The sequence below is a fragment of the Corvus hawaiiensis genome, chromosome 3 (assembly GCF_020740725.1).
Source record: "Corvus hawaiiensis isolate bCorHaw1 chromosome 3, bCorHaw1.pri.cur, whole genome shotgun sequence".
Taxonomy (NCBI): domain Eukaryota; kingdom Metazoa; phylum Chordata; class Aves; order Passeriformes; family Corvidae; genus Corvus; species Corvus hawaiiensis.
The window spans coordinates 64,376,807-64,392,205 of NC_063215.1; the positions used below are offsets into that span (position 1 = coordinate 64,376,807).

The window sequence follows — 15,399 nt, forward strand, 5'->3', positions numbered from 1 at the left end:
TGGAATTGTTGCCTTGAAGAACCATGGCAGATTTTCAGCTTAAAGCTGGAGAGTCAAAAATATTAGTTTACATTGACAAATACACAAATAGCCAGGGTGGTGTGTTCCACCTACTCCAATGGCCTTGTCTCCATTGTTGTCAGGGTGATGCAACCTGGGCAAGGGGCAAGGGCCAAGAAATCGTGTGAAAAGTATAAGAAGATGCAAAGCAGGCCTTGGCAGCTACCCTTTGTCTTCTTTTAGTTTGTTTCCCTTTCTCTTCTTTATTTTTCCCTTTGTCTTTCTCTAGCACCCCAGTAAATGATTGTCCTGAGGATGGAAGTGTCACAATGGTGCCAGGAGACCTGAAAAATAAATAGACCAAGTAAGCAAAGACCAGCTAAGTGGAGGGTGAAGGGGAAAGCCTCCTTGGTATAGCAGCAGCTGGAGTGCTGGGCATGAAATGTCTGCTCCACAGACTGGTTTGCATAATTGACTTCCCTGACATTAACTTCTAAGCCCTTTGCCTAATTTGCTGACCCATATGTGGGTTTACATCTTTATATATAGTAAATGCATAAAAACTTTTTATAATGACTCCATGAATGACACGTTGCTGCCCTGTAACTCGGTAGCTGTCCCTGAAGTTACATAGATGTGTCTGATTATAGATCAGCCTTTCAAAAGTAATAAAATGAAGTGGCATTTTATGTAACTCAATGGGTTACAGTAGGAAGCTGCTAACAGTAGAGGATTAAAATAAAATTGTTCTTGGTATTTAAAAAGTGATGAAATGAGGAGAAAAATAAATCCACCCCCAAATGCTGCAAATCACTCCTTACAAGTTTGGCATCTGCCAAGATTCTACTTGGAAAAAAATCCTGGGCTCCTTTCCTCAGAGGGTCCTCCCACACTCCTCAAGGCATAAAGCCCAAGGGTGGTGTTCACTGTCCACAGACACACACAGACTGTGCACAGGCACACCCAGCAACCTCATTAATAAATGCCACCTTTTCCATGGGGTTTTTTTTAATGCTTTCCAAAAGATATCACTGCTAAATCCTCGTATTCTGTGCATTTTCTGTGATGAGACTTAAATACAGGGGAGCAGATCTGACGCATTTCAGCATATTTCCCTGTTCTTTAGAGGTAAGCAAATAAAGGTAGGCCATTTGTGTGTGACATTTATTGTTTATACATTAGTGTACATTAATCAAGAGACTGGCTGAATCAAATATTTCAGCAGTGATCAGTCAAAGTATGATTACAAGTTGAATGAAATTACTGATAATGATGGACTACATTCAACTGGAGAGAAACATATAGAAAGGAATAACTCCTGAGTTTTAGATTATTCATTTGTATTACTTTAAAATACCATCCCAGCATATCCTGTTGCCTTGATTTTCCTTTCATTTCTATGACACGGCTGCCACTGTTAAATAAATGGGATTGCATAACTTCCAGATCATTCACTGAATATGGCATTGAGTAAATTACAAAAGGGAAAGGCATATTCTGCAAAATGCGTTCCCCCAATGAGATGGAGTTAGTCTTGCACATTTATTTCCAACATTTTGGCTAGGCGTGTACGTGTCTCAAGTACTTAAAAAACCACAAGATTATTTTCCAGAATTCCACTGTGTAATTTTTGCCATTAAACACTAAAAAGGAAAAATAAAAGTCAACCATTCACTATTAAAAGGCTTTAATTATTTGGAACACTAACATAAAGAATGTTTACTTGAAAAGGTTTCTTTCCATTTTAGTCCATCTTCAAACCTGTTACACTGTATTTCACTGACTAGTATTACAAATTACACTGACAAGTTTCCTCAAAGTTGCAAAGGATAGAACTATGGTAAATTGTTTCACAAGTTATTTAGAAAAAACATATAAGAAATTTTTCTTTCCCTCTTCTTCTATGATGAAGCAGAAACTTAGCATTAAAGTAACAAGAACAGTCATTATAGTGCTAAGTATATTCGACATATTTAACCTCACAAATAAATAAATATATACAAGGGAGGTTACAGCATGTCAACTACAAAACAGAAGCTTTACATTGTAGAATTGAGAGCATTCAAGAGCAACTAAGTGACACAGAGTTTAAGACTACTACATGGTAGTAAAAAAAAGAGAAAAAAATCTTAATTCAGCAAAAATACAGGTAGATGTACATTAAACTGATAGGTTACAGCTCAGCTTCATTCAGAATACTGTGTTTTCTTTTTATTTATGTTTTACTGATCTAATATGTTTTATTGATTCCTCATTTTTTTCAGGAATGTTTGATTTTCCTTCTCTTCAATTTTGAACATCTTAATCAGGTAGAAATCTCACAGTAAGCTGCTTTGTGAACACTATTATCTACAGTAGTTAAGCAAGTGGGATGATAAAATATAAGTTCAGTAAATGCTTGTACATAATCTCTCCGTAAATGATTTCAATTATTAAAAGTATCTGACAACAGTCTTTGCTGTTATTAATTACATTTTGAGTGAATGGGGCTGACTTCCATTCATACACCACGGAAGTATTTGCAGTTACGAGCCTGAGGTTTCGTTCAGGTGCGTGTAGCGACAGCAGTGTTCCTGGGTGGAACGCTGTCAGCACATCCTCCTCCCGCCAGGTGTTTGCAGCCAGGGAAAGTGGGCCATTTGTGCGGTCACAGCATTAAATGATCTCTGCACTCAAAAGCACGTGCAAAGAGCAGAGAAAGCACAAATCCACATCCCTAATCACTGAGCGTCCACCTGCTTGGCAACTGAAAAATCTCAGCACAACTTTCTGCTCTCTGAATTTAAATAATTGAATATGCAGCTAAAAATATTTTGGTTGAAAAAAAGATTAATTTTTAAAAATTAAAACTTCCATTAGGACACATTCTCATCTGAAAGCAGTACTTGAAAAAACCTTTGATGTTTCAGCACATGCCTTCAGAAACATGTGCAGCTACAATTTTTATAATGCTTGTCATGGGGTGAAACTTGGTTCGTGAGGAGACATGTCCTTTTGGCACTCAAGGTCACATGCTAATATGTCACACATTTATAGAGAGTAAAACAAGTAAGCATTTTATGCTCTTCTCTGTTCTCTGCACACACACCCCCACACCCCTCAGTGTCATTATGGACACAGTATAGCAATGTGCAATTCCCTAATATTGCCTGAACACCATTTAAACATCCAACAACCTCAATCATGTCATTCAACAGGGAGGCAAGAGAGGGATACTGATACTGATAACGTTATATGCCCAGAAAAATGTTATTTATTTATTATTGGTCAACAATAGGTTGACCAGGTTATCCTAATGTTGTAATGCCATTTGGAGGTGTCTATACATACAGTATATCTGAAGTACAGAGACTGACAAACTCATGGGTTTACAAAGAATTCATCTTATATTTAAATATTTAAACTTAAGTTTTAGCACCGTCCATTATTTTTAGATTGTCTGTGGTATACACTGTCATATTTACCATGTGCATTATTATAAAAAATATGTGTAGAGAGAGTTCTAGGTATATATTTATATATCTATATATTGTTGAATGTCCTTTTGTTATTTTGTTTTGTGAAAAAAGAACATTAAACATAGACTTGAGATGGGAGACACTGCATTTCGTACATACCAATTAATAAATGCCGAAACACGACTTTGTGTAAACTGTGTTTCTATGTATAGGGATACAAACTGGCCTGCCTTTACAGCACAGAATGTTTTGGTAAGTAATGATTAGGTCTATTTAGGCAAAATGGTTTATAATAACCCTTTAACTGGTGTTAGGGTTTTACTCACTTATGAATAAAGAACAGCACTAGACATTCAAGAAGCAAGAATCTAGCAAGTGTAATAGGGAAAATCCATATTTTTCAAAAGAAAAAGACCATCAGCAAACTGCTCAATAGAAGTTTTCCTGCACTTTGTGACATGTCTGCTATTTTCTCCAGGAGTCACGACTTGCTTCTGTTTGGATTATATAATTTAAAGTTAGCCTTGTGGCTCTTCAAAGATATTTACACAGGATTACAATTGGCTGTCCAGGCATCATGCTGGCTGGCACACATTTAAAAACAGCTCAATACCATGGTGGAAAATTGTCTTTTTCCACAACAGTAAAAGAGAAATCAGTCCTTAAGTGGAAGCTGTTTACAGGAGAACACTATAAACTGGGAAAAAATAACTGAACAGGTCACGTTCTATGACATCCAATATTCTCAGTTCCAGGCAGACTTTTTGTATTCCTTTGTATTCCAATATATCAGAAACCCAGTTAGAACTTTGTGCTGCGACTAAATGTGTCGGACATGATGATATTTTTATAGAAGTTGTCGGAGTGAGGATTGCAATATCCTTTGACCTTGTCAATAACCTGGTGGACAGGGATGATTGATGTCTGTTCTCCATCCTCTTGGGCAAATTTTGAAGATGGCTTGTCAAGAAAAACACTCTCTGAGAGGAGGAAAAAGCAACAAGAAGAAGTTAGGGCCTCTTAAGCAAACTCAATGTGTCACCCCCACATAGATATGCCTTCAATTGCCACTATTGCTGAATTAAATTAATGGCCTTTGGGGTTGGCATTGCTTCTTCTAAATTCTTTTGAGATGTCTGGTTTTGTGGGCAGACCTTTCAGGTATCTCTTGAAATTATCCCCCCATTATTTTGCCTAAAATGTTACTGTCTCCTATGACCTTTTAATATCTTAATTTACTGCTGATGCTCTGAATCTTACAAACCAAAAACATTTTGATAGCACTGGATCTCCATAAAGAGCATCTCCACATAATAAAGTACTGTAGAATGACAGTAAACAGATTTAATTATTTCAACAGTGGATGTTTTGAGCTATGCACAGAAATAATATAATCTGTGCTGAATGTAGCAAAGGATGTGTTGCATCTTAAAGCAAATAACCAGAGCCAGAACTGGCCAAAACTTTGTACTTGCCTAGAATCACTTTGTTTTTTCCATATGGTGGAGGGTACAGGCTGAAAGTTTATAGGGAGGAAAAGATGCAACAACTGTGCATCCCTTCAGAGTCCATGAGCTAGAGGTCAAGGGTGAAGCTGAAGAGATAAAGAAGCAAGGCAACTCCCGGCCAGACTGGGTAAGTCTGCTTCAGTGGCTCACATTAGTGCTGTTCAGAGAATGGTCAGTAGGTAGAGCTAACGCAGCGAGAAATGAGGAGAGAGCTTGTCTCTCATTTTCTCAAGTATGTTGTCCTAATTCCACTGTAGTGAAGCTGGAATTAATTCTCTGAACCTGGGCAAGATCTGGACCATTTCAAGCCACCAGTAAGGTGGAGTACCCTGGGGAGCAATGTTTTCTACAAGTGACAGTTTTGATGGCTGTTTACAAGACCTCGGGAAAGTAATTTCCAAAAACTCCTTGTTAAAGGATCATTTAAGAACTAAGCATACTACTTGAACTATGATTTCATAAAAAACTTTTCTTAGAAATAAACCAACTAAAAATAAACAGAAAAGTAACCCATCCCTGGAAAAGTCATGATATCAAGCCATAAAAGAGCATAAAGTGTTGCAAAGAAGAAATGGATTGCAGACAGAGAAATCAAAACAGTTTCACTCATTAAAACAGAAACAGGCATGTTGAGGCTTATCAGGATGATCTTTTCAAAGCACGCAAGAATGTTCATGAATTGCAGCGAATAACTCCACGTCCAATGGCAAATATCTGAGTCCTGAGAGCCTTTCAAATTTATGCATTTACTAACCAATGGCTTCACATCTAAGTACAGGGTTAAAATCATGTATCCCTGAAATAAGTGGGACTTGTATGACCAAATTCTCTGCAGAGATAGTCTTAACTTCTAATTCACAGAAGTGTTACAGAGGGTATTTAAGTACTTTCTATGAGGAATTTGGTTTGGGTTTGTAGACAGCTGGGGCACAAGATGCTGTAGTGACCTCTTTTGTTCACTCATGAGGGTCCATCCAATATTTGTGTTGGTGTATTCTGTATTCAAGCAGCAGTTCACAGGATGGCTTTCAGGCATATATATTTCATCCTTCAGAGTAATTTTGGGTGCTAATAGATACAAAAATCTCAATGTCTAGGAGACTAATCCAGTAATGGCCATAGACCAAATATAAATACATTAAATTTTCTGTAATAACTTTGATAAATACTAAACAATCTTCTGGAACTCAATCAGATTGTTTTTGCTTTTTAATGTATGCTTTGTGTACGGGTGTTTCAGGATAATCTCCTTTCCCCAGACTACTGCACACAGGCATTAATGTCAGGACACAGTCTCTTTTCTAAAGTGGTATCTTCTAAATGCTTTGTGCCCCATGCAGAGTGCAGACACCCAGAGTCTGAAGCATGCTTGTCCTTTGATTCAGCATCAGTGGCGCAAGATAGAATAGAAATAAGCAGCGTTTCTGATTAGCAAAATCCTCTGCATCAATGAGGACATCATGCAAGAAGCATCCCTCCACCCTGTTCCAACCATGCATTCAACAAAAGCAATTCTCACTTTACCTGTAATGCTCCACCACTGATGAGGAAAGGGCCTTAGAAGACATTATCTACACCACAAACACATGAATGCTTGTGTCAATTCCAGGGAGCACATTATAACCATATTAACAAGACTTGCCAAGACATGTAGCTATGACATTATTTGCCTGCAATTTAGCTAAGTTGGCAAACTGAGAAGTTCAGCTATATTAAAAATCAGAATCTGAATGTTATTTTTTATTATTTTATTATTTTTACACAGGAGAAGATATGTCAGTATTTAAAAACCTAGTGTTATCAAAAAATCCTGTGGAGTATCACAATAAGATGTGTATTTTTAGAGAACAAAGTAAAATGTAATAAAATTCAAGAAAAAAAAAAGAAAATTGTTGTAGTCCCTTAATGCCCAAAAAACCATCACATTACAAACTTTGTTTACATTAAGAACTGCAATCCTTTCTAGGAATAATTTCTGCATGGGATTCAGCTCATAATTTTTGAAGAACATCTATGAGTAAGTTTATTTTAACTTTACTACTTTTTATCTGAAACAGTTTGTTTTACTTCAAGAACACCTTGCATAAACTCCACCACAAAGTCTTCTTAAGTGTTATCCTGATAAAAAGCCCTGAGTCCAACAAAGCATTTAAGCATATTTTTATCATTAATCCCAAGACCAAGGATCTAAATACTGATCTGTCATGAGTACAAAAGGTAATTCTCCGTATGCTGCAGAAAGGGCACAATGCTGTCCTCCTCTACTATTAATTCAACAACAGCACTGTGATTGGTGGATATTAAAGATGCTGTTTCTGGAAGACTGCTGGCAGAAGTGTTCCGACAGGGAAGAGATGAATGAATGGCTTGATCAGGGCAGCTGGGTGCACTGTACACCAAACCCAACCTGGCAGCAGGGACAGACAGCCTGGGGAGACAGGCAGCAGCCGTGTGCTCCCAGTGCAGTTTTGAATAGCAGTCCTGAGAGCAAGCCCAGGTGCTATCAGTTATCAGGAATTTCTAAGATATCTCTCATTTTTACTGTGTTCAAAGCAGACATACTTCATGTATGTTGTCAATAACCAATAAGGTTTTAAACTCTTAAAATACCTAATGCACAATCCCTCATGCTAGTGGATGCACTGAATATTGGTCAACAAGAAAACAAGTGTAATTCTTAAAAAAAAAAGGGATGTGTGTACCTAACTGAAGCAGGTAATGATCATCAATAAAAAAAAAAAATAAAAGGTATTTCCTGGAAACTGTGTCATGCATCAAGAAAGGAGAGTGTACCATCATAAATGAGACATTGGGGGCTTAAAAATAATTTATACTTAAGAAACAACATAACTTTCCTTCTAGTGAAATAATCTAATTCATATGCAAACATTTTTTCTAATAAATATTTTAAAGCAAGTAAACACACCTTTGAGTTAAATATGTGTGCAGATTTTATTTCCACTATATTTGTAAAAGAGTATTGTGTAATAATGCTATGTGACTTTACACAGGACAAAAACATGCACTCACAAAAACAGAGTAACAAAAAAAATCTGAACTATATAAGTGAATTTCTGAAATATTATCTCAGACATAACCAAACTTGCAAATCATTCCAGCTGCTCTCTTTCTTTGCTCCCTTAAAGTGTTCTTAAAATGAGCACATTTTCATGGCATGAGTGGAATACAGATGATGCCTTTTATTACATATACCATTGACATCTAAATAAATACGCAGTAGATAAGGCTATTTGTAGAAGGGCAAGACAATGCATACTCTGGGAACACAATGTCCATTTCCGAGTAGGCTCCATTTGTTGTTTTACCGATAAATGTTTTACAGTTAGATGAAAGGAGTTTAACCAAGACAATCAGCTGTAGACTTGGACTCTGAAGACTTGATTCCTATTTCCAGCTGTACTGCCAGCTTTCATGTTACCTTGGGTGAAGAACGTCATCTCTCTGTGCTTTGGCTACCCTGTGTTTACAATAGGATAATAAGCAAAATTTGCTTTCATCAAGCCTATTTCATTTAGTATGGGAACATGCGGAGATCAGATCTATATATTGGATGTATTGCATGTTAGGTAAGGATTCTTATTAAACAGTAACATATGTTTTAAAAGCATTGACACTATATGAATTGATGACATTTTCTCACATTAACCTTTGGGTAGGAACACTTACTGTACCTTTAGCACAAACCTATGTATTCACAGATGCATTGGGTCGCAGCGCAAGAACTCACCTGTATGGCTGTTTCGTTTGCAATATGTATTCGTCGTAGATTTTGATTTGGATGTTAGGTAGGTTGAATTGGAGCCAATGGAACTAGATGATAAGGATTTCCCAAGATTATCTGAACTCTTCTTTATAATATTGGTTGCTGTTTTGCTCCAATCTAAAGATGATTGAGAAGTTTTACGTAAATAAGTGCCATAGATAATAAATGCTTAATTTATTCAATTATGAGTATTTAAAATATCTGATGCATTTCTTAGCATTGCTTATAACAAATACCCTATCCTTTTCCTGTTAGGTATCCTCTTTAGTTTTAAAGAACTATAAAATTATTCAAACTTGATTTACTCTACCGCAGCAGTTGAAAATGGTGGCTCTAACACTCTAACAGTAGTTTGGCTGGACAGCAGAACTGCAAGTATGATCTGGCTTTCCAGAATGCAGGAGTGCAGAGAAGCTTTGTAGCAATACAGGGATACCAAACTTTCCCGACCTGAAGAGCAAAATCCAAAGGTGATAGGAAAGGGATAGATAGGATCATTTACAGTGGTCTTATCATCTGAGGGTTTGATCTCCTGCCGAGGAAGATACTACATACTAACAACTAACTTGTTGTTCAGCATATTAGTGCACTATTTATATAATAAAGTTTATTCAGTAGTTCACATTTAAAGAATTTTTCCAAACCATTAGTACAATAGGCTCTTAGGCTGAAATAACTTCCAAAATTAAATTAAATAGCTAATACCAATAACCTGACCAAAGAACCCTAACACTGAAAAACTCATCACAGGTGTCCCAATACCAGCAGAATAAAATTAACTACTTTTGTATCATATAATTGCAGGTAAGTGCAGGAAGTTTCACAATTTATTCATCTTGCTGTTATTCACTGTACTTCAATGAAATTCACAAAATGTGAGAGAAGTCCAAGCCAAAGATACATGAGCCACTTTAGTCTTGATTTAAATCAAGACAAATACTTTATCCTAAATTATTGCTACAGGAGTTAGGTATGCAAGTTCACATTTGACTTCTATATCACTGTTCTGCCTGAAAACAGTGTCAGGTTCATGGAGATTAAAACCAGCCTGTGGCACTGGTTAATGCCAGGCATAATGACATCACATTAACTATACCACTGTAATATTCAAATCCTTCATGCTTTTATTTCTACCATATTCATACCCACAAGCTGCCCAACAGCAGCATAAAAAAAGGAAGGAAATAATTTGATCCATCTTTGTTTTTCAGTTCAGGAGTTACAGGATAAACCACAAGGAAACTGAACATATGAAACAATTGGATGTCTGATCAGAACAAATATGATTTTCGTAATTTGTACTAACTCCTTGAAATAAAGAATCAAGCTTTCTTACTACAAAATGAAAGCTTACCATAGCAAGCAATGAGCTTATGCCACCTTACACCAACTGTAGATTTGAACACTCATCATTGAACAAGAACCACACGAGAAAGAATTATATGGTCCAAATCACCACATTAGACAGCAAAGGAAGGGCCAGTTGCCTGAACACAGCAGTCTCATGCCATCCAAGATGGCATGATCCAAGTGCAGGAGACTATAAATGCTGTGGCTCAAGTGTTGCACTTTTCATGTGTCCAAACCAAAATCTCTCCTTTCTGACTGTTGCAGATGAAGATGAACTTCAGTTCTAGAACCCAATAAGGCTTCTGTTAAAGGAATTTTCCATGTTTCTGAGTCTTTAATAGTCTCTGAATTAAATGGTAAAGGACAGGACAGTTTAAAAAGGCAAAGATAAAAGCAAAAGAAGTCAGAATATTTCTATGCAACTTTTAAGAATTGCTCTTACATCAGCTTAACAGTCCACACAATTCAAAGTCAACATACTTTAATATACAAGAAAATGAGTAAGACTGGATTTTGAATGACAAAATTTGAATCTCTGGATCCTTATTTAATTTTTTTTTTTTTTAGGGTCTGAAGGGCCTTCCAAAACCCTGCCCATGGCATGACAAAATTTACCAGCTGCCTTTAATGGAACACTGAAAGATTTGAGAATTTTTATGAAGTGATATCTGAAAAGTCTCTTGGAAATTATTAGTACTGAAGTGACAGTCTATGATTAATCTATTTTTCCACATTTCTGGCTTACCTTCTATTATATTAAAAATAACATAGAAAGCTGTTTACCTGGACTTTTATAGACAACTGCAGCACCTAAGGAGGGGAGCTGTGAACTGCCTTTACCTGAATTGTCTGCCAGTCGGAATCTGCCACAACAGAGATGTCTCCTCCATTGTTTCTGCACATTTTCTTTCATAGCACAATGGAATACAAATATAAACAAACCTGTGATGAAAGCAAATAAACACCAAATCAAGCAGGTATTTATAAACAGATAAACAGATTAACTGAAGTTTGTTATCTGAAGATTGTGAAGTGCAAATAAAGAAAAAAGTCAATTTAATATTTGGTTATTTTCATCCATGCATCATTTAAGAGGTATGGAAATTAACTAAAGTTTTCCCATCCTCTAGTTGCTATGTAAGTGTATAGGATATCAGAATACAGAGGCTAGGATGCCTTTTACTGGCATTGTTGATTTAGATTCAGCTCAGTGTTCATGCGTTTGGTTTTTTTGTTTGTTTTTTGGGGTTTTTTTGTTGGTTTTTTTGGGGGGGGTGGTTTTTCTGTTGTTATTGTTGGCTTAGAGGAAAATGATTAAAAGGTCTTTCTTTTCTTTGAAACAAACTATTATTTTGCACCCAACAGGACTGCAAGAGAGAGATTGCAAAGTAAATACTAACACTATTATATTAGCAAGGAGATATCTCCTGGATGTGGTTCCATATGTGCAGAACTGTGGGCTGTATTCTTTTAAAACCAGACATCTTGTAAATGGCACTTAAGGGTGTTCTGAAAAAGTACACCTGGATTTATGTGCATCACATGCATGTACTTGAAACGATTATGAAAATGGTAAGAATATGTTCACAAGTACCAAGTAGAAGTCCAGCTACTTAATCCCAAAGAAAACTAACTGATTTGCACATGCAATTGAAAATGTGTTTAAGAATGTTTTTGTAGAGTTGCTTTTCTCATGCAGTTTTAAAGTTTTTATTTTCACGACAGGAGGTAAGCATCCTACCATGTGATAAGGTAGGTCTTAACAGGGCGTATGGTACAATTTCATCACCTAGAGTTGTACTTCAGAGCTAAATATAGTAGTTGGAAATCTCATATGTTCCTGACTTTTCTCAGGCAGGCACTGGCTGTGGAATCTTTTGTTTTTAAGTGGCTTAGACTATTCCTTGCTTTACTCATATTCTCATGAGAGAGTCAACCCGAGGCCGAACACCTGATGGCCAAACGCTACTGCCAGATCCCTCATGATTTACCTTAAATGTGAATAAATACTACATAGTGTGGGCAAATGTGGTCAAATGGCTTCCTCTAAAACCATTCCTTTATGATCATCATGAACAGTTCTGTATACTAATGTCTAGCATGTTTCAGCTGGCAGAACACAATGGCAGGGTATGGCTTGGATAAAGATCTTCTGGAGAATCAAATTATCGTCTCTCCTCCAGATTGCTGAGGTCTAATTTTGCACTAGTGCATGTCATTGAACTGGGCTTGTATTTGCTTATAGCCACCAAGCCAGGCTGAAAACTTTGAAATCAGTTAACTTTAGGTAGGGGTTGGGTCATGAAACACAATTTTTACAAAATTTTTCAAGAGCTGATGGGGAAGAAAAGGAAAAGCACATTTTAAAAAAGGCATCGCCTTAATGCATCTCAAATGTAGTTTCTCTTGGATTATGGATACTGTATTTGCATTTAGTAAAATATTTTTCTATGTGGTTTGTTTAAATCACAGAGCAAGTCCAATGTGACCACTGGCAGCTCTTACAGGGTTAGAGGTATAAAGCTGGTTGTGGCCCAAAGTTCCTCTCAGGGCTTCTACAAAGCTTACAAACTTAGTAAACTGATGCTTAATTAAATTGCAGTGAATGTTCTGAACGGTTAAAAAGAAAATGCATATTCCATAGTAATGCAAAACAAATGTACTGAATTAAGTACTTTGCCTTTGCCCTGTCTGGGCTTGGCCTCCAGAACTTTTTTCTCTGTATTTCATTATTCATTAAGTTTACAACGTGCTTTTAGTAGTACAGCTTTGGTTTTGTTTCCCAGAGACAAATCAGACCCTAGGCTTGGCTCTTGCTTGGCTCTGATATGAAAGTATTTGGCTTGCCCAGGCATATACATAAAGTGAGCAGCCAAAAAAGAAATGTTCCCAGATTTTTTACTCTGAGCGTCAAGGAGAGAAAAATAATTTCCTATGTAGAGGAAATAGCAAAGTACAGTAACACTAGCAGTTGCTGCAATTTGCTTTTTCACTGCCAGTGCCCAGAAAATTGCTGATGGAGGCTGCTGGTATATCTTCAAATGTTCGTGCAGCTTTCAAAAACTTGAGAGAGGATAGACGCGTTTACCAACATCTCCATAATCGAGCTGCTAATACTGATGAAAGACTTGCCATATTGAAACATTTTTTGCTGCTAGGAAATGCTTCCTGATAAAGATTTGCCCCATTCCATCCCCTTACTGCTACATGAACACTGCACCAGTTATATGGGATTTTAAACATCCTCTTCCTTTATTCTTTAGCTTTGCCTAGCTCTTTCTGACACAGCAATACGTACTTTCAGATAGAAGATTGTTATTTCCTATTGCTTGATATGACATGCCTGAGCATAGACTGCATCATCATTGCTACCACAATCCATGGAAAGCTCATCACTCTTCTTTTTACATTTACTTCTCATCTTTTGCAGTTTCATCTTCTGACTTAACTGCCTTCCAAATATTCATTTTCCATTAAATAGTGCTATTACCCCACGGAGACTTAAGCAGTGGTGGTCAGCCTTTTATGCACTCTGCACATACAAGCTTAATTAACTGCACTGGAAATTCTGGTTACAGAGAACTTGATCAATTTGACCCTTGGCAAGCTTTTCAGAGTTTAAATCTTTTTTCATGTTCTTCCCATACTTCTGATCTCTCTAGGCCCTTCTAAATTTCTAACACAGACATAATGCACTAAATACTTCATTATGCTGCTAGGGGAGTATCAGAACCTGTCATTTGGAAAAAACAGTTTCTAGTAAGAACACCACATCCAAATATTTTTTGTCATTTTTCTTAGCATTTTAGGTTGAAACTGACCCAAACAAAAACCCACACCATTATTCTCTTCCCATGAAAGCTCAAGAAATCTTTCAGCACAGTAAATACATCTCAACTGTATCAGACAAAATCTGCACAGGGTGACATTAAGTACTTTTTCCATAAAGAGAAAACATTTTGCTGACCCAAAGAAAATTTAATTTTTATCTCAATATTTGTGTTGCATAACACATGTTCCTTCAATGATATTCTTGAATTTGTTTTTTGTTGTTTTTTTTTTTTTTTTCAGGCAGATTTATTTCTTATATCAATATGTGTGTGGTATAATGCACGCACTTCCAATGACCTTCTTGGGGTTTTCTCTTCATTAAATTTTTAGTTGTTCTTTATAGGTGGATAGGGCAAGCACTGATAGAGAATTTTATGGCAGTTGAAACATATGCAAATTTTAGCTCTGAGCTGAATGTTTTTAAATGTCAGCTATATAATTCTGTAATTTTTAACCATTTGATTACAATTTACAGCATTTTTCAGAAAGGCAAACTATGCTGGAAAAGTAAAATAATGAAAACTTGAATAAAGGAAAGAAAAATAAACTGACTATAACAGTCACTGGATTTTTCTAAAGCAAAGAATATCCCATATGTTTCTGCTATATGTCCACACTGAGACAGGACTGAAGTTTATTTTATGAGTTTCTCATGTCTTAATAAAATAGTTATGAGTTTTAGAGATTTTCTACAGGAATAAATTAAGGAAAAAGGCTTCCTATATTTGTTATAATCAGTGAAAGGAAATGCTGAAGGTCATACAGCATGTGTCTCAACAGAGAACACTGCAGACTGTTAGCTAGGAAGAGCTCTATTTATAATATAGTTCATTTTATGGAAAAAGACCTTGAAACCATAATGAATTTATGTAAGATATTCGACCCGGGTGTAGTTGATGTCATTATTCCACATAAGGGGAAACTATTGATGGTTTAGCATCAAAGGAAAACCTAGAGAGCTCAGATATGTGTTCCCTAGTCCAATCACTGGACATAGTAAGCCCCAGAACAGTAACAGATCAAATATTATTCATTCATAGAACAAAAATTCAGCTTACCTTGCAATGAATTGAAAATTGAGAAGAGGTACAAGAAAGGAAGAGTTAAGGGGCCCCAGGCAAAAAAGGCAAAGCCCCATGTCATGCCCAGGAGGAAGGTCAGGCTGACCACACTACGGAGGTTCCTCAGGATCTCTTCCTTCAGGCTCCGATTGGTTCTTTTCCCATTCCTCCCGCAGATTTGCACCATCACCACAATAAACATGGCGACATTCATTAGAAACATGATTCCAAAGTAGCCGGCACAAGTCACATAAAAGACAACTTCATTCTTGATCCAGCAGCTATAAAAAAATTAAAAAAAAAAAAAAAAAAAAAAAAGGATCATTTTTGGTTAATGGAAACTATCCTCCAATTATTCATATGACTAAAGGAAAATGAGCCGATTTCTGATACCACTAATGCAGAGC

General features: G+C 36.5%; 1 protein-coding gene across 5 annotated transcripts in view; it reads right to left on the bottom strand.

Moving 5' to 3' along the window:
• Positions 1 to 1,670: 1,670 nt before the first annotated feature.
• Positions 1,671 to 15,399, bottom strand: part of ADGRG6 (adhesion G protein-coupled receptor G6) — a 111,068-nt gene continuing 97,339 nt past the window's right edge. For 3 of the 5 annotated variants that reach the window (XM_048297753.1, XM_048297751.1, XM_048297752.1), the window contains 4 exons: positions 14,990 to 15,273; positions 10,941 to 11,042; positions 8,715 to 8,867; positions 1,671 to 4,438 (listed from right to left, as the gene is read on the bottom strand). In XM_048297753.1, the coding sequence (XP_048153710.1) occupies positions 4,260 to 4,438; positions 8,715 to 8,867; positions 10,941 to 11,042; positions 14,990 to 15,273 (718 nt within the window). In that variant the 3' untranslated portion in view covers positions 1,671 to 4,259. Of the gene's footprint in view, positions 4,439 to 6,490; positions 6,538 to 7,893; positions 8,445 to 8,714; positions 8,868 to 10,940; positions 11,043 to 14,989; positions 15,274 to 15,399 lie in introns of those variants that run through there. The other 2 variants (XM_048297754.1, XM_048297755.1) reach the window with 2 other exon arrangements.